Genomic DNA, 20557 nt, shown 5'->3' with positions numbered 1-20557 from the left:
AGTGAGACAGGACAAGGTGATGTTCTAGATCCCCCAGGGACATCACCTAATAAACATAAGTATTTTCCTAATCACAGACTGCAGCGTTTGTCTCCCAGAGTGGTTCCTGACTGCTCCTGGTGGTGTTCACCAACGTGCAGAAAATACATTTTAAGTTTTGTGACAGTTCTTAATGGAAATTAAATTATTCAAACGCTAAATCATTTTGTCTAACTTTAGTTGCCTAGAAGTCCATTTTCCAACCTAAGGCTCCAAGTGTGGCATGCTCAGCCCAGTTAATGGTTGCTGCTGGGCTGAGTGTGACCAGGCAGACAGCTGTGCTGGCACAGTGAGGCAGAAAGCAGGAACATAAGTAGCTGAGACAAAGGGGAAGACAGACAGACTGCTTTTTCAGTAACAATGACAGCTTAAGCATATGTCAGATATGATTGAAGTCAGTCACACTGGCTCTGCCTAGTCAATAAGGAAAGGGATAGGTGGGATTAACCCCTTTTAGAGGGCTCTTAGATAACACATGAACTGCTTCTCTAGATATCCCCATCCTACCAGCTAACTGCAGAGAAACAGCTCAATACCAAGAGTAGGAGATAACCAAAGCTTGCTGATTTAAGGACCCTATTTTTTAATTTTACATGAGCTTTTTCTTACACCGTGTTCCAAGCCTGAACTGAGAGTCAGTGCTATACACTCCAAACCACCTCAACCCCTGTCCTGTAAGTGCAGGGACTTCCCAGGAGGAAGTTGTGGCTGATGGAGCTGTAGCATCAGACAGGAGTTGGGTTTTGTTTTCATTGGACTTTCCACAGGAGAGTTTTAGCATACTCACTCATGCAATTAGCATAGTATTATAATGTGTGTTACCCTCTGGCTGTACACGCATTGTTTAAGAGATGCAAAAGCTGATACAATCTCGTTTAAAGGAGATATTCATAATCATTTCAGCTATAATTCTTAAAGGAAAAGCCACACGCAGATAGGTTACGGGGAGGAGGAAAATGTTAGAGCAGCAGAGTGTCCAGTCTGGGTCACTGCATGGCCATGGCCAGACCTCTGGAAGCTGCTTCAACCTTAGAGCCCGAGCCCTGTCACCCCCGAGGAACAACAGCAGATGGAAACCAGCACTGCAGCTGCAGCAGAACGTGCCCCAGGAGGAACCTGCTCCACACTGCCTCTGCAACACATTCACCCAACAAGTTTTTGTTAAGAAAACTGGGACAAAGGGGGAAGAACTGAACAATTTCTATCCAGATGTCAATTGCGTTTCAAGTTTTTTTGTTGCCCACGTGAAGTGCAAAGTTTGCATTAATACTGATGAACAGTACTCCAGCCCAAACTGTCATTTCACTGACAAATGGTTCTCCTGCTTTATCCATCTTTGGAGGTCAGCTTCAGTTTTCCATCAGTTTCAGCACTTTTTCACACAACAGATCACTTGATATTAAACAGACAAGAAGCCATTTGCAGACTGACAGACTGATAAAAGTTGGGTGAAGGTGTTCACAGACAACAGTAAAAACTTCTCATACTTTTAGAATCATAGAATCATAGAATTAGCCGGGTTGGAAGGGACCTCAGAGATCATCTAGTCCAACCCTTGACCCACCGGAGCAGTTGCTAGACCATGGCACTGAGTGCCACATCCAGTCTTTTTTTAAATGTCTCCAGGGACGGAGAATCTCCCACCTCACCGGGCAGTCCATTCCATAGCCTGATCACCCTCTCCGTGAAGAAATTCTTTCTAATATCTAACCTAAACCTCCCCTGGCACAACTTAAGACTGTGTCCTCTTGTCTTGTTGAAGGTCGTCTGTGAAAAGAGTCCAGTTCCCACCTCGCTACAGCCTCCTTTCAGGGAGTTGTAGACAGCAATGAGGTCTCCCCTGAGCCTCCTCTTCTTCAGGCTGAACAGCCCCAGCTCTCTCAGCCTCTCCTCATAGGGCCTGTGCTCGAGTCCCTTCACCAGCCTGGTTGCCCTCCTTTGGACCTGTTCCAGGACCTCTACATCCTTCTTAAACTGAGGGGCCCAGAACTGGACACAGGACTCAAGCTGTGGCCTCACCAGCGCTGAGTACAGGGGCAGAATCACCTCCCTGGACCTGCTGGTGACGCTGTTTCTGATACAGCCCAGGATGCCATTGGCCTTCTTGGCCACCTGGGCACACTGCTGGCTCATGTTCAGTTTCTTGTCAATCCAGACTCCCAGGTCCCTTTCTGCCTGGCTGCTCTCCAGCCACTCTGTCCCCAGCCTGTAGCGCTGCATGGGGTTGTTGTGGCCAAAGTGCAGGACCCGGCACTTGGCCTTGTTGAACCTCATCCCGTTGGAATCGGCCCAGCTCTCCAGTCTGTCCAGGTCCCTCTGCAGAGCCCTCCTGCCTTCGAGTTGGTCCACACTTCCTCCCAGCTTGGTGTCATCTGCGAATTTGCTGATGATGGACTCAATCCCTTCGTCTAAGTCGTCGATAAAGATATTGAACAGAACTGGGCCCAAAGGACACAAGGAACTTATAAAAATATATATACCACTACCATCTAAATATTTTCCTAAAACTGAGGTAACTAAAGTATATTTTACATCCCAGAATCTGCATCTGAACAACAATCTCTGTGCATTTTAAAGACACTGAAGAGATCAAAAAAGACAACTGAATGATGTTTCTACCAGTGTGCTCTCTAGCATTTCATTGTTTTGTCAATATACTCCGGAGAATACTGTAAGGGAATAAAAAATACTCAAAGGCACTCCAAAAAACCTGTACAGCATGTCACTCCAAATAGCCAAGTCTTCCTAACAGATATTCTTGACAGGTGGCCTTTTGAGAGGTATGGGATTCATTCAGGGAAAGAAAAGACAGAATACAAGCTAACAGATTTAACGTGTAACGTTCAGATAAGCTGGAAGAAAACACTTAGATTTAACTTTCACTGAAAGGTATTTTATGTGAAAGGGTTAAGCTACTTGTTCTTCATACCACACTTCAAAGGTATGCTTGATTCCTGTCTTGCTCAGCTGCCAAAGGCAGCCCTCTCCAGAGCTCCTTTTTCAACCATAGATGTCCTAAAAAGCCTTTTAATGTTTCGTTCTAATCACACCCTCAAGCATGTGTGCCATTATCACTTATTCTTTAAAAATCAGAGCTAAAAGCAAAACTGATTACTGCAAGAAATCTGTCTCCTTGAACAGAAATGGATTCAGAGTATCTTACTTAAAAGAAAAGATGGAAAATTAAAGGGATACTATTATGGTTAGTATCTTTAAAAATGTTTAATTTGTCTTCCTTCATGGAAGCTTAAAATTGAAACTGCTTTCCAAATCAAATTTATTTCCCCATTTACACAAATTTTCTGGCTATGCTTGAGACCTTTTTATTTACTTCTCAACTGCCTATATGAACTACAGCTAAAATAAGTTACTATACTATAAAGGACATTTATTTGGACACATTCTTTAATTCCTTATGAACAATATTTTTTTCCTTCAATCAATGGCATAGTTCTGTAAGTTCTGTGACATTCATAAATACTTAACATGCCCAATGAACATACCAAACCCCATGTAATTTTGCACTTCTCTATTTTTTAAGAATATACCTCAATTACTACTCCACTCTTGGCCCAATTCACTGATCTCTATTCCCACTCCCACTGGCCAACCCAGAAAAACCCAAATGAGAAACCTTCTCTTCCATGTCCAACAAGCCTCCAGGCTTTGGCACAGTTCCTGGAATATTTTTGCACCTCCACAGCAAAGTAGGTTAATAAAGCCCCTCCCCTACCCTCTCAATAGATACCCACCTTCCTGCAATAACCAGCCCCAATATCTTAAGCATCTTCCCTGCACCTCTCATCCTCCCAGCCACCCCCTGCCCAGGGTGGAGGCCTGGGAACAAAGAAACAACAAAAAATTGTGACTCAACTCCTTTTTGCTTCATCACTCCAGTGAAGCTCCACAATTATCACTCTGAACCAGCACCACACCTCATCTCAATTTATATCTCAGTATTTTGTCTCCCTGGTTAAATCTACCATAGTTCAGCCATGCATCTTTTTAACCACTATCATATTTGGCTGTTTGCCAACACATTAATAATAAATAAAAGAAAAACTGAAGAGTTTTCAAACCAAAGTCTGCAACAAATATTTGAAATGCAGCACTTGAGTCCACAGTAATTACACTCCAGCGTTCTTTGCTACCACTGAGGGAAATCGTTGTAGCTGTTGGTAAAGTACTAAGTGTCAGGATTTTGATGCATTTGTTGTAGGGGGTTCACAGTACCTTTTAATTTTATGAAATACTGCTATTTATATTAATATCTCGAAATTCTGTACTTATGATGAATCTATGAACATTCACCAAAAATCTTACTTACTCACCTTCAGTGTTTCAACTTATATCCTCCCCACTACTTATTATAAAACAAATACTTTTCACAATAGAGTGTTGCTACTCAGATTACTTCTAAGTTGCCACTCTCTCTTCCATTCTCTTTACCAGAAATTATTTTGTATTAATAAACTATACTGCCAGCAACTTCCTCCTGCCTGCAGACAAGGCAGCCAGGCACTGGTATTTCTGATGCTTCCCCTGTCTGTTTTACTCATGTAAATTATTGTAAATTGCTGCTTTTTTTGCCTTCCTCCTGTGAATGGCTACAGGAACAGAAAGGACACACGGAAATGCACGAGTGAAACAAACCCAACACCTGCACAGCCCAAAAGCCTAGACAAGGTTTTAAGGTTATGAGACATTTTTGGAACACAAGAGAAGTGGGGTTTACTTTAGTATGTGTTAATAAGGATTTAAGAAAGACCCAGAACCTTGCAAAGAAAAGAAAAAAGAATGAAAATGATCTGGCTTGCATTTATTAACAGAGACTTTAAAGAGACATCAGTCTCCCATTTCCATGGACCAGTGAAGTGAATGATCCTCTGTCACATACCATCAAGTCTCACAGTGCTGTAAGAATTCCACCTATTTCCTTGACAGTCTCAATTACACCAGAGCCATAACCACTCCTTTTCATGAGATTCAAAAGGAAATTTCAGAAATATTAAGATATTAGAGTGACAGATGAAAACAGGCAGGTAAATAGTACCTCTGAATTAACAGCCTGCTCAGAGTGACACAGGACAATTCAGAGTTCTTTCACATCTGCAACAGGCAGAATGTGTAACCAATGCAATCTCTGATCTTGCTGGTAGCTCTGAGATCATTTGGTTTACTGCTCAAATGACTGAAATAATGTAAAATTTGCAAAATCTAAATTTTCAGCTAAAATCAAGTCCTTGGCTAGACATGTATTTTTTAAGGAACTGCTTGGTATTAGTTAACACATCTGATCAGGGCTGAAAGGTGTGATGTGGCCAACAATTAAAGTCACTGGCTTAAGTTGCAAAAGGTGTCATAACAGAGAGTAGCAAAGGTTTATTGAAAGGCCCCTCCAAGTGTGGATGCTGGGAGGAAGGAGCCCCTGCACACTGCTGAGAAGCTGGGGATTTTTGCTATTAGTAAAGGTCTACAAGACACGCCAGCAGAAGAAAAATAAATAAAAACTGTTAATCCCACAGGGAAATTAAATTAATGTCTATAAAACACTTCAGCACCAAAGTTTAAAAAACTAGTTCAGTATGAAATAAAAATTATTACAAAAGGAATCCCTTTACTGGGTCACATGACAGGTGACAACATCTTGGGAACAACAGTGGGAGTGATGATGTACACATTTAATATTCAAATTATCAAACACCTGTCAGTGCTTTGTTTTAGATGAGTAAACAGAAGCATCAAAATGATAAAGTGGCATGCCCAAGAGAGATCAGAGAGGAAGCCACAAGTAGGCCAAGGCTGGTCCCGATTCTGTCAACATTCACCTACTTTTCTTCAGCTGCTTCAGAACAATAAACAATCCAAACCTAAAGAACACAAATGTTTTTCTCCTTCAGCAGGGGCAAAAGGAAAGCTGCAATTCATATTAAGGGCTTGGTAAGTATGTCAATGCCCTCTGTCAAAAGAATGGTGGAAGACTTTAATCCTCACTCTTCAGACACAACTGATGAGCAAATGTCCTCAGAAAAGCACTTTGATACCCTGAGCTATCCAAAATAACTTAAAAAAACAAAGAAAACGACAAATAAAAAAAAGAAAAGAGACTTCCATAACTAAAAACTGCTTTAGTTAAGCTGTTAGAAATATTCAATTAAATGAAAACAGGTAACCTAACAGGTAAATTTGGGGCTTTTTTTAAACAAAAATAATTTTGCCCATCAGTATTTCCTCACAACATTCTCTATGAGAACACTGAAGCTGTCATCAGGCAGGATCTTGCCAGCTGTTCATTAACCACTGGCATGGAAGGATCCCACAGAACGTGCTCTGAGGCTCCCTCTCAGGAAGCAGCCTGGATCTGTGGGGAAGAGAACACTCCTGCTCTGCCAGATCATCCAGTGAGACTTTTCGTGGCTTTAAGACTGAAAAGAATTCCAGAAACTTCTTATTCTTTTGTTCCAGTTCATGATCTGGATACTCACTTGTGAAGCAGCACTCAAAGACTGCCAGCTGAGGAGGACACTGCCATGGGGATGCCACAGGGATGCCACGGGGATGCCAGCACAGTCACAGTGGAAGGGCTGCCATGAACGTGGCTGTGAAACTCTGTCCTAAACCAAATGCAACTACAAAACCAAAACTTTTTCAAATCAGACTGTTACTACACCTGTCAGCAAGGATGAAGCACATAAAAACCCTGAAAATGTCATGGACAGTAATGAGGGAAAGCAGAGTTTTCCCTTTTTAAATGAACAGAGATTATTATACTGGAGCTTGTCTCCCAACAATTCAATTCAGACAAAGATAAGGTAGATGCAAGTTACTGCTCATTCTGTTTATTTCACTTTCTGAGTATTTGTCTTCATACAACCCTGGGTTGGTTTTGTGCTTGATTTTTGGTTTGGTCTTTTTCATTTTCATATGCTGAACTACAGGAAAACATAAACCACTGAATTCCATTGTCCTTTAGCTGTACATCATGTTAGCAAGGTCTCTGTCAACACTGATGACTTAAAGGACATGTTCCCTAAACAAAACTATTGGCAGGTTTTCACTTTCCAAGACGTCACTTTCAGCCTTTCTCCATTCTTGTTTGTTCTGGACACGTCCTTGCAAATGAAAAAGGCATCAAGACTTGAAAAATGCTAATCGAATGGAAGACTCCTCATTTTTGTTAAAAAAGAAACAAACCCAACAAACAGCATCTCAATATTTCTTGTATTGTTTTGGCTGTCTTTGCAAACGTTAAAAAATAATACAGTTAAGAGCTAGTCTGCAGATGCACCTTTCTAAAGAGCCTCAGCTCAAGCCAGATGCAGTAACTGCTGAGGCTGAGCCATGCCTGGATGCTAATTACTCCATACAGTCAACATTTGTAACCTTGTGCAGTATTACATTATGCATATTAGTTTTATGAATATCATCTCTTTCCATGACCTATTCAATCCATGTCCCTTCAGCCAGTCAGAACAATAACAAAAAGAATAATTTTGCTTCATCAACATACCCACAAGCTACAAATCAACATCAAGGAGGTCTGGTCTAGAGGATTTCAAAAGAACCTCAGGAGAACACAGGAGATTCAGAAAGCACCAAGAGGTTCAGAAAATTCTCTTGTTCATTCTAACTAAGAATGCTGGCCTAGGAATGGAGAAAATTAAGGAAGATGGATTACAAGCAGTCTGGGAATAACTGATACATTCTCTTCCTTCCTCCATAAAGCTTATCTGCAAGACAGTCACCCTTCAAATCAGAGATCTGAAATAAATGAACCTATAAGAATGTACAGAAACATCCAAAGAAAAGTTAGATTGCTACATGAGAAAAACCTTTTGAATAATAGATTACTCAGCAGAACAAAAGTAAGAGGGGGGAAAACCCTTTTATTTAGGGCTTTCAAATGGTTTCATAAAGATTGTCAAGGGCCTTTAAAAACAAAGGCAGGAAGGAGGCCAAAAGGTACCCTGCTAAAGACAGAAAGACAGGACCGCTCTTCAGCAGCCAGAGCACTGCGAGCTCCCACTCCAGCCACAAGTGCCATACACAAAGGAAAAGGGTTCCAAGTGGGCTGTGACAGAACTGTTCCTGTACTGGCTGTAATAAACACTATTACTTAGGAACCAGAACAGCTAAAAGAAAAATAAAATTACTTTCAGTGAAACAAAGTCCCCAGCTCTGCCCCAGCCCTCGTGCCCTCTCCTTCCCAACCCACAGCCAGCCTGGAGCCTTCACTGGCATTGCTGGCACAGCCCTCAGCAACTCCTTCACAGGGAGAAGGGGGCTCACTTCTGAAAGCTCTAGGTAAGAAAATTTACTACCTTTATGGAGTAAGTCTTGCTGTTCATAGACAAATATTCTTCAATAGTCAGAATAATTTATATTAAAGAACAGAATGCATTCTCTGAAATTAAAAACTCTATGCATGCTTTCAGGAGAGAAGTGAAAGTCAGTAGCTATTTTCAGAAAAAACTAATAATGTAGATGAAACCCTGAATAACTACTTGACCATCAGTTCAATACCACCCTCAGCTTTATTGCTCCCATTAAGCTAAGGCTCTATTCTGACACTACATTTAACTTACAAAATGAAGAAAACTATAAGAGCACCGCCTGGTGGTGCCAGGATAAGGAAGGAAAATATTGCTGTAAAACAAGAAATAGATGGAAGATTAAAATTTGGAATAGCATCATTCCAAAATGACAACAAAACTAAAACACCAGTTTTGCTGGTGAGCAACTTTTTGCACCTATTAAAATGAACTTGCATATGAAAGAGAATGATGGAAATAAAATCCTCCTCCAGAGTCCAAGGATCCCTACATTTTGCCATGCATTTTCCTTTTCCACAAGATTTCCTGCAAGATTTCTTGAACAGAAAGCTCTGAAATTATTCCTTTCAAGTTACACATAAAAACCACCATACCATGTTCTAAAAATACTAAAGAAATAACAGAAGATAATTAATCAAAGTACATATTCTACAAAATTGTTCTGCTATAACCACTCTGCTGCTACAACATCATAAGCAGCATAAAAATTCCACTCACACATATATGCTTCCAAGCCTCTGTAGAAAAATACCACATCAGGAAATTAAAGAATGATACTACTGTGACACACTGATTCTGCTACAGCCCTCATGATTAAAGTTCAAATTCTTACCAAGCACTTTTAAACACTGCACATGGCCACGTTCCAAAGACAGCCATAGCCATGGAAGTTATTTAATATCAGTGCTGATAGGAGTCTACCTTCATTTATCTATCACTCTCACATAACAAAATTTAAAAGATAAGAGCTTTAAATATTAAAATGAAGTCCACATTGCTCTGGTGCCTTGGGGCACTGAACAGTACTGCATTTTGGTAAGGGGCTGTAGAGACCAGGGCAGCCTGTCCTGTCCTACCCTGTCCTGCCCTGTGCAGCTGCACACACTCCTGTACTCCAGCCCTGGGGCTGCACCACGCTGTAGTACTCACACCTTACACACCCGACCTCAGCTGAACACAACTGACATTTTCTCCATGATTACTGGAACTCCCAGCAAGCACTTCGTAGCAGAATCACAGAACTTGAAACCTAGAGAAAAACGCTGATAATCTGATGGACCAAGGAGGTCAGTGTGCTCTACAATACACAATAACCTTCACCATGTTAATTTCTTATACTTTGGCCAAGTTATGACATTCCTGACCACAGGTGACATTTGCCCAAAAGATACTCCTGTGATCTACCCAGCACAAGAAGAGTTTGCACACACTGCACGCCCACAGCCTGCAGCCCATGCATATGGCATATATGACATCCTAAGGAATGCCAAACGTTCCCCCGAGCAGATGACTTTGCTCTTTTCCAGACTACTCCTACAGTGCACTGTGGATAGAGCTCTAGTGATTTCTACAGAGAAGCAGTATTTATTTGCTACAGTTTAGACCTCATAACTAAACACTATTGTCTTCATTTAAACACACTTTGGGTAAATTGCACTTCCTACAAAGTACCACAGACAAAAAGGAAACTTAACACAGTGTGTAAAAAATAAAGAAAACATGCTAGTTGTGCTACTTTTAAAAAAAGTATGGCTTCCTGCCACACCAGCATTACTGCATGTAACCTCTCTGTATTTAGATAGTAGATAAGTGCTATGGTTTGTGCCACCTTTAGCTACCACCCCATTCACTACCCATCCCCATCCCCTGCCATCCACTTTTCCCTTGTTACTGCCTATTAAGGTCAAATACTGTATCAATAAATAAATGCATTCATCACCTAGGTCTCTAGCCTTCAAATACATATTTGTACAGTCTGTCATAAGCCACTTTCATTTAAGTAGCTACTACCTCACTCAGGGGTGTACTTTTACAAAATTGTATGTAATAGTTAGTTTGACTCACAATAAAGCAAAACCTACAGCATCTACAAAATGATTTATTTCCAAATTACAACACTGGGGCTTTGTCTACCCCAACTGCACTTCACTCTTTGTAGAGCAGCTGACTAACTCCATGCACACTAGAGAACTCCAAGAGCTATACATACATAGCTTCATCCTGTGTTTGAACCCCTACCTGCACTGCTCCATCCCAGAGAAGATACCTGTCAGCTCTGAGCAATGTCACCCCTGGCAAACGCAGGGCAGGGTTCTGGTCCCAGCCAGTGGGACAGTTCACAGGCAGCAGGGATTCTCCCATTGCCTCCACCCTGCATTTCCAGTTAACCCATCCTCACCTGAGCCTCTCCTCCTAGAAGCTCCCACTCCCCAGCTCCAGCACACACACCACCACATGCTGTCAGCCCCACAGCCACCACCATGGGGAAGATCCAAAACACTCCAGTCTCAGCAGTTCACACGAGCCTGTTCACTCGTGTCCAAGCCCCTGTCCCTGAACACATCACCTATTACTTCAAGCATTCCCCATTCTGACAGGTGAGTTAGGGCAGACACAAACCAGGATTAATCCCAGCTACATCCTGGCAAACTGAGACTGTATTTTGTTCCCAGAAAGTTGCATCATGGTAAATACCTGGTACTAAGCAATAGGGAACACAGCCAGTGATCAGTCATTGAATAATCTGTGACAGAAATTTAAAATGGACATCGGTTATTAGGTAAGTGCCAGGCATAAAACACACCTTAATAACAGAAACAAAACCCAAACAATTTCAGATAGATTACTCTCATAATATTTATAACTTAATCTTTAATCAAGTGCTTACTCTTAGATTCTAAAGGTTACAGAGGAAATTGCAGTAACTGAGCCAAGCTTCTTTTATTGAATTCTTTTGACCAGAAATAAATGGGTTTTTAGTAAACCCTAGAAGCTGTTCTGAGTACCAACTCTACTTTTTACTTTCTCATATTCCAGAAGTATTTTAAAATCTGAATTGTCCCTGTACCACTTTATTCTCTGTTTCAAGGACTTCCATTTTTCAACAAATTCAACAAAGTAGCCAGTTCTGTTCTCAGGAAATCTCCAGAGTTAGGAAATAAGCACAAAAATCAGGCTAACAGAAATCTAACCACAGCAAAGGTACAACCAACAAAGCTAGAAAAAAATCAATTTTTTTTCTTTCTCTCAGTCTTAATTTGACTTGGAGCAGTCAGAACAGTCTTGCTACCAGCAAGTCATTAACACTGCTTTAGCATACCTTGCACCATGTGCTGCAGGAGAACACCAGCAACTGTGAGCAGCAGGATGGTTCTGAAGGTGACCACCACATCCTCAGCATGGAGAACCCGTGTTCCAACCCACACCAGCAAACAAACCTCAGGTGACTGCATGGTGCAACTCAGCTGCACACTCCACCCAGCAGAATCACCCCACCACTTCTACAGACTAACCCAGCTTCACCAGTCTCCATTTTCTAACATGTACATTACAATTCTTTTTGTTTTTTTTAATGTGGCATTTTAAAAAACACTGCCAACTAGATTAACAAATTATTGTTTCTCTTAATAAACATGAACTCAGTTTAAGTAAGCTCTGTACAACTTGGAGCTAGCTTTTCTCATAAGAAAAGCTGAATGTTATGTATTCCAGACTAGAAGGCAGAACTTTCCAGAGGATTAAAGATACATGAGACCTAGATACAACCATTACAAGTCATCAAAAAACACTTCAAACATATCCCAAAGGGTTCCTTCTACCTTACCTGCCCAAAGCTATTTTCACTCTCAATGCCACTGTTCCCCCAAGAAATCAAGCAACCTCACCACATCAAGCAGCCTCACACAACACACACTTGGAACTTGCCTTTGTTTACTCCTCTGTTTGATCACCTACAATTGGTATGAACACACTTACACCTGCCCCCACTTCTAACCTCTACAGGCATTGGTGGTTTTGAATTAGTAAAATCAACAATTTAAAACGCTCTCTTAAAAAAAAAAAAAAAAAAAAGTGAAAAGAAAAAAAAAAGTGAAAGAGTATGTGGGGGGAGAGGGGAAAACAAGATCTGAAAGATGTCCTCTGAAAAATCAATATTAGCCTCTAGATCCAGTCACAAGCTGTTCCACTGTAACATTTGCAGTATTGAAAGAGAAAATTCTGCATGCTCCCATGGTCAAACTGTGTTATCAGCACTCAGTTGTACGTGGATACAAACACACCACGACTTGCAGGTGCTGCAAAACAACATGGATTACAAGTGACCTGTGAAATGCTGACCTTGGCATCATTTACAGTGAACTAATTGATCCAAAATGGTCCTCGCCCAACTTTGAGAAAACAATGTTATCCACATGCCTTCCTTCTTGCATCATCTTACAAGACAATAATGAACAATCTCATATATTACTTAGATAGAATTTCACTTAATTCCCAACGTCTAATTTAAATGCAAGGAGTTATTATATCAGTTTCATTTAATTCAGCACATTTGGGGAATAGTCATCTAAATGTTAAGAGAATTTTACTTTTCATGAAACATGAAAAAACAAAAACAACACAACTTAAACATACAAGCTTTGCAAAATTTCCCATATAAAAAACCTGAGTAAGGTCATTGTTACACTGGATTTCTTTGCAAACAGAGCCAGAATCCAATTTAGATAACGCAATCCTTTAAAAAATACTGACATAGTGATTAAAGATGATCACCTGCAGATCCTTAAATTGTGATGGTAAGTGTGAAACACAATACACTCTCTGCTCAGAAATGTGCCCATTGCCAGTACTGCCTCTTTTGCCTTAGGCATCCTCATGGTTTCCTCCAAGAAATAACTGAAGCCTCTTTCTTAGGCAATCACTGCCTATCTGCATCAGACACCACAGACAACAGAAAAGCTCACTCAAGTATAGCACAAAAAGTGGAAAAGCAAAAAAGGCAGCAATCAGTGCAGTGCTCCTACCCAGAATGGTTCTGTCCTGTACCCACAGCCTCTTCCAGCCTGGTAGAAAAGAGACTCGACCCAGACAGACAATGAAAATTTTAAGCATATTATCTATAAGAAGACAGGAAACTATAATGGCATTTCTATCACAGCTTCTCATGGAAATTGTTTGTCTATTTTAAACTGGAAATTTCTGTTCACATTTTTCTATTACAGTCTTTTTAGACAGGGCAGACTCATCACTTGAATGGAAAAACTTTATATTTACCTAGAGGAGTGAAGATCATCAGCAAAGCTAATACCATAGTCCATACAGATAACCAAGGCCTTAAAATATGCTGGAAGGATAATTTTTGTTGTTTTTACACTATTCCTGACAATTTTATTTATTAATTATAACTATTTTTGTTGCCCATGCTAAAAGCAAATTTCACCGCACCAAAAACCAACACATCACATCGCAGATGTTTTTTTACTCTCAAGAAAACCCCCAAGTTATTTTCTTGATTAGTATTGTTGTTGCATCTTAGCCAGCTGTAATATCAGTACTTTAAAAGGCTCTTTGGATTTGTCTTGGATTTGCTGAGTTTGGATGTTCTGTAGGGATCGTCTTTCCGGATAACGTTATTGGCGTGGATTACTCCTTCCAGAGCCTCTTTATCCAATTCTGGTGGATATTCTGCTCCATCTACCAGGCTGATCCCTGCCTGCTCACAGTTCTCCCTTCGCGCTCAGTCTCATTCAGCACAAGAGATCCAGGACAAACTTTTGTATGGTGTTTGATCAATAAGGAAAAAAGCCATTAGTCAATACAAAATGTCAGATGGGAGAGTTGCAAACAAAGCAAAGAGCTGTCCATCTAAATGCTAATTACCATGGGACACTTTCCTCACGTTCAAGTACTGCCCTCCACTCACAGGTGAGCTTTGAGCAGCTGGAAAAAGACTGTGATACAAACAGCTCTATCTTAAAAAACTCTCACACCAAAAGTCTTCCAGGGTTTCATAAAACAAAGTCTCATAATTCACTTTTTTCAAAGCTTTTCCATGCTTACCACACTGGACTTTTGCATTATTATTTGCATTAACTATGCAAAACATGGTGGTGGTTCGCAGCAGTATCTGCTATCAGAGGGAACTTTTCCTGCAGTTATTCATACTTTTTTGAAGATGTAACACCTTTTTTTCCAAACAGAGATTCTGGTAATTTTGTCCAAAACAAATGAGCTGTAATGCACACTTGCTCAGCATGAAGTGTTCCTTTAAAGTAACTGTTAGGAGATTATCAGTTTATCCTGGAAACATCTTTCCCACTCCCGTGCTTAGCATCAGCACAGCCATAAAACCCTCCTAAAATAGTTCTAGGGTCCAGGCAACAATCAGCTGTATGCAATATTCTTTCCATTTTTATTTAGCAATGATTTTAGTGACTTCAGGCCTCTGAAGGCGAGGAATGAACAGTAGATTTAGGCTGAATTATTTCTGCCTTCAAAGGCTATAGCCGCCTGTACATAAAGCCCTATCTCAACCTCAACAGCCAGACTACCTGGAATGTTGCACTGCTGTTTTGCTGTCTGAATAAAACCTATTAGAAGCAAATACATCAAAACAACACTGCAATTTAAAAAGCCTAAAGTAGGACAAAAAAATAAATTAATATACTTTTCTCTGTTGCCATTTGTAATAGATTTCCCAGAGATACATTTAACATAATTTTGTTAATAATAAAGCAGATTGCTTGATTTCACTGTCTGTGATGAATGATGGCAACTTTTCAAAATTAGAGACACATATAAAACAAATGCAATCCCCACACACCTTACAGAGCCACAGTCTATTATCCCACGGGGGTGGATATGTCCCAAGCAAAGAGACATTTAAATAAAATTCCAGCAGTGGTGTTCAGAGCTTGAACCAGCAACTAATATAATTACTCCCAGTCTAGCTCCCCAGCAGATGCAGTTCCTCATCACTGGTCGAAGAATATTGCATGGAAACAGCATGAGCACTTCTTGCAGAGGTATTAAGGCTCTACCCCTTACTCCCAAAACTGTGAGCCTTGGCACATTCATATTATTATTATTATTGTTATTGTTATTATTATTATTATGAATCCCACCAGATGGCAGCAGCATTTCTCAGCAAAACAGAGAGAACTTCTGCAGGGGACAGCTCCTTATTCTTCGAATATACACAAGACTTCCAAAAATCAGACAGACAATATAAAACATGGGGCCCAAGCCGAGTTTGTTGCTGAAACTAAAACCCAGATATTTTTTTACAACACCTTAAGAAGATGTTAACAGTGAACACGTAAGAGCAAAGTGTGGGTTTTTTTCCAGCAAACCAGGGATGCAAGTTGGTTCATGGCAATTTGCCAAACCAGAGTGCAGTTAAGCAAGACTGCAGAACCTGGGAAGGTACCTACACATCCTCTCCTGCTTCAGCATCTCATGCTCCCCTTTTGTCACAGGTCAGAAACACCGAGCTCTGGTACTGCATGAAGATGCTCACCTCCACTCTGTGCTAGAGCACGACAGAAATGGATAAACACAGGAATTTAATGCTATCATATTCAAGAGTTTCTCTTCTACTTCGCCAGCTGGAGTTAAGTTCACTTTAAAATCTCTGTGTAGCCATAGGAGATGATGTGCCAAGGATAGCTGGTTCAAAACATAATGGTGAGCAGATGAGCAAGGATCCAGTGTGTGTAGACAGACACCAGCAGCAGCACTGACCCACAAGAGTTAATAAAGAAAATGCTGAAGCATGAAGCTTTGGCTCTTCATGAGTGAAAACCTCCAGCAGCACATTAGCTACCCCAAAACATCATGAAGTACCAGACAAATGAGCTAATGACAACTGATTATCCAGCTGCCAAGTCAAAATCTCTCTCAGCAAGCTGACGGGGAACTCAGCACCACACGCCACCAGTTACTTCAACTTGCTAAACTTAACTGCAGGAGAAGTTGGATCTTTCAAGACAATGCAACAACACACCTGAGCAGCAAGATGAAAGACTACTTCTTCAGATACTCGAACTGTCAGCAGAATAACATCCACTTCCCTCAGAAGTACAGACATGAACTTTCCATTTTCTATTAGTGCCGGTGTGTGCTCAGGTGCAGAGAAGCAAGAGAATCCCTACTCAGAATCAGAACAGCCTTATGCTGCTGAAAACTGTGCTACATTTGTACCAAAGTATACATTTTTCACATCTGAGTCAACTATAAATATCCAAATCAATGTTTATGTTCAGCTGCATTATCTCACATGGCTAAAGTTAAATTACACAGGCCTTCTTTTATGCTTTGAATGAAATCTCAAGTTCAGTGTAATTACTGCTTACAGGCTCCTAACTTCAGTCTGCATTCACTTGGGGTAAGTTAATGTGGAATGCCAAAAGCCTAACAGTGACCACTGAATCCAAACAGATGTGAGCAAAGAGGAACTCATTTCAACCACTGACTTTCTCATTCTGGGCAGTTTTACCAAAGGAGATCTGACCTCCAAGCTTCTGCTCTTATTTTACTTAACACTCCCTCTCTTTTTTAAATTGTTGCTACTTTGAATAAAAGCTGCAGCTACAACTCTTCGGGTACAGTCCCTGCTTGCCCAGGGCTCTGGGGATCAGGGCACACTTTTGGCCCCATTCCGCCTGATGTCAGTCTGGAGCAGACAGACCCTTTGGCTTTCCAAACTTTCTTTTTTTTTTTTTTTTTTTCCCCCCTCAATATTTTTAATTGTATTATATTTAAATATGCAAGCTTGACCTCTTATTCTACTGAATATCATGGAAGCAGATCTCTCTCTGCACCTTACTTTTTGGCAAATAAAACTGAGAAAACAAAGACCTAAGAAATACACAAAGGTAAACAAAATGCTTGGAGAAAAGATGAAAAGCTCTGCTCTTACATAACAATCTAAATTTGAAGTTACAAATACTCCACACTTTATCAAAAAAAGTATGAACACATGGAAATAATCTTTAGGTAATTTTTACAGCACATTTCTTGTCAGTTTTCGTTCTCTCATATCAACTTCTTTCATACCTTACCCTAGCAAGATCACAGCAGTGCCAGCTGTACAACAGCCCCCCGTGACCTGGGAAACTTAGCATTTAAATTAACTCCCCGGGGCCTTCGGAACTGAGGGACAGGAGATCAACTGTAACATTAACCTACGCCCAGGCTGGGCAGCTTGTTCAGCCTTCTTACAAAACATGGTTTTATTACAAGCACTGGTCTGGTTATGAGAGACCAATTTTAAGGGCTGGGATGAAGGAATAACGTGGTCCTGTCCTGTACTCCTGTATTGGGCCACCATGTGCTGGTACAGCCTGCAACCCCAGGCATGCAACACTTGTGTCTCAGCAGAACCAAAGCAGGGGCAGTACCCCCAGCAGCACTCCTGAGGCTCGGCAGAGAGCTGGGGGAAGTTCTGCAGTGACACAAGGCAGTTGCAGACTTCAAACTTTGTTTCTGTGACACAGGAAGCGTGCTGCAACACCCTGGCTCTCAGAAACCCCACTGAGGCATCATCCTGGGGCTCCTCACACAGGGTATGTCAGCACACGGTAAACTGACAGCTGTTTATAAAGTAAAATACATCCAAAAATATGAAAAACGATGTCAGCATTACCTCGGTGATCCTGAAGAGCTGTAATTACACATATTATACTAGGGTGGTCACAAAATGCATCTTAAGAGATTACATTCCACTAGCAGAATCCTCTGCCACAGCAGCTGGGGGAACGGCAGCAAAGTGAGGGAGAAAATCCCATTTACATTTACGAGAGGAGAGCAAAGTTCAGACATTCTGTTTCAGGGAGCATACAGCACACTACTGGAGGTCAAACAGTTTCCTAGACAAAGATCTTGACAGGTGACTGAAGAAGGAAGACATTTTCATATGCTTTTAATTTCTAAACCTTAAGTCAGGTCAAAACATATATTCAAATGCTCATTTGTTAACCTGAAACTTTAGGAAGCACAGCTTACTACACAGAACACACATTCTAACAAAATGTACAGAAGGTATATAAATATGTTGCATCTGTCCCAAAAGAGACTGATGGTGTGGCCGGCTAGTCAGAGGTTGCTCTTCACCACTCTAAACCTCGTTCTGCCAACAAAACCAAGAGAAGCCAACTTTCTAAGAACAGAGACGAACCAGTCAAAAAGATCTGTAGTAAGCAGCTTTTTGGTATTCTGATTCAAATGACAAAAACAAGAATGAATTATGATCTGGTAAAAAAAAAAAAAAATGAAAAGGAAAAATTGGTTCAAGTTTTTTTTTGTGGTTTCTTGATTTTTTTTTTTTTTTTTTTTTTTTGGTTACTCACCAGACAACACCAAAGGCTCCATATCCAATAGGTCTGTCCGGCTCAATGTCCAGTTGCTGCTGTGGATGTTGTGAGTGCTGATGATGGTGCGCTTTGACTGCAGCAGCTGCTGCAGCTTGTACCTGAGCTGGGGCTGCTGCAGCTGGTCCAGGGGCCTGACCCGGTGCCGGTGAAGGGAAATATGGCTGCTGCTGCCCTGGGTTGAGCATTGCTGCGGCCGCAGCCGCAGCCGCCGCGGCCGCAGCTGCCGAAGAGGCATGCTGCTGTACGGGGTGCACTGCAGCTGCAGAGCCTGGATGCAAGTGATGTTGAGGGTGGTGGTGGTGATGGAGGTGAGGAGGAGGGAGGTGAGGAAGGTGGTGGTGATGGTGGTGGTGGTGACCTGCTGCTGCTGCAGACGTACCGCCATTGTAAGCCGCCATCATTTTTGCGTTGGCTGTTGTGCCACAGAGAGACATTCAAAAAAATGCCCTTTGATTGGATAACAACTGGGTCAAGCTGTCATTTGGCCATAAAAATGAAATCTGCTACACTTTAAAAGAAGTTGGGTTTCATCATACACGGCCCACCTTTAAAAACATGGAGCTCAACTGGCCTTATCTCCTGGCGAAGCCAAACAACTTGGAGAATCTCTTCATGTGTGCGTGAGCCAGAGTGCACGAACCCTCTTCCCCCAAGAGTCCAGCTGTGGTTGGCTACTGAAACTCCATCCTTGGGCAACTGGGTTGGGTTTTGTTTGGTTTTTTTCCTTCACTTTTTTTTTTTTCTTTTCTTTTTTTTTTTAAATATAAAAAAGAAATACAGCGCTCAATCCCCCTTCTCTCCAGAGGGAGGATCTGGAGTCTCTCCCCTGGAACACCCTGAGAGGACTGACAAGTCTACCCCTTCCATTCCCACATCATTTATCCCCTCGAAACCTCCCTGAGCACCCAGGCACCTCCTACATAGCTCCCTCCTCTCAGACACCTGCTCCCTCAAATATAGCAAAAAAAAAACCCCACAACCTCGGGAGTTTGCAACTTTTCCTGGAAGGCCTGAAACACACACGAGCACCCAGAAAAAGTGAAGGGGGACGGAAGGGGCGAGGGGAGGAGGGCGAGGATCTGGCGGGGGAGGGCGAACGGGGGTGAAAAGAAGGTAAAAATAGATGGAGGAAGAGAAAGGGACGGGGCGGAAAAGAAAACAAGGGAGGAACGGGGCGGGCGGGGGGTGGGAAGAGACGGGGCGAGGGGAAAATGGGAGCGGGGAAAGTGACAAATGAATGACAGGGACGATCGGGGCCGGGATAAAGGGGGCGAGGGGAGGATGCGATGGGGGCAGCGAGGGGCGGCGGCGGCGCCCTGACAGGCTGACCCGGCGGCGGGCAGCGCCTCAGCGGGGGGCGGCTGCGGGGCCCCCCCCTCGGCGGGGCGGGAGGGCGCGGGCCGGGTGGGGGGGAGGGAGGGGGTCTCCGCCGCCTGCGTGCGGCGGGCAGAGGTGGGGGGGCTGCGGGCTCTCAGGCCCCCGCCGCTCCGCGCCGCTCCGCCCCCCGTCCGCCGCCGCCGCCCGCCCCGCCGCCACTCACCTCCTCCTCACGGAGCCCCAGCGCGGAGCGCACAGCGGGCACGCGCACCCGGCCTGCCCTCCCCCCGCCGGCCCCCCCCGCCCCCATGCGGGGCGCGCGCCCGACACCCGCCCGCAGCCAATCGGACCCGGCCCGCCAGGCTCCGCGAGAGCCGCCCCCACCCAATCACCGAGCGGGACACGGCCCCGCCGGCCCATAGGACTCGGCCGCTGCGGAGACTCCCGGGCTCAGTCCCGCCCCCTTGACCCCCGCCGCCCAATCACCGCGCGCCTCCG

At 42.7% G+C, this 20557-nt stretch overlaps 1 protein-coding gene across 4 annotated transcripts in view; it reads right to left on the bottom strand.

The window, feature by feature from the left end:
- Window positions 1–20336, bottom strand: part of NLK (nemo like kinase) — a 44706-nt gene extending 24370 nt beyond the window's left edge. For 2 of the 4 annotated variants that reach the window (XM_008500591.2, XM_030462470.1), the window contains exon 1: window positions 18719–20094. In XM_008500591.2, coding sequence (XP_008498813.1) covers window positions 18719–19176 — 458 coding nt within the window. In that variant the 5' untranslated portion in view covers window positions 19177–20094. Of the gene's footprint in view, window positions 1–18718; window positions 20095–20282 lie in introns of those variants that run through there. The other 2 variants (XM_030462468.1, XM_030462469.1) reach the window with 2 other exon arrangements.
- Window positions 20337–20557: the final 221 nt, after the last annotated feature.

The sequence above is a fragment of the Calypte anna genome, chromosome 19 (genome assembly GCF_003957555.1).
Source record: "Calypte anna isolate BGI_N300 chromosome 19, bCalAnn1_v1.p, whole genome shotgun sequence".
In the NCBI taxonomy this organism is placed as follows: domain Eukaryota; kingdom Metazoa; phylum Chordata; class Aves; order Apodiformes; family Trochilidae; genus Calypte; species Calypte anna.
The sequence above is the reverse complement of the archived record's forward strand: the minus strand, read 5'-3'. Positions and strand labels throughout refer to the sequence as shown.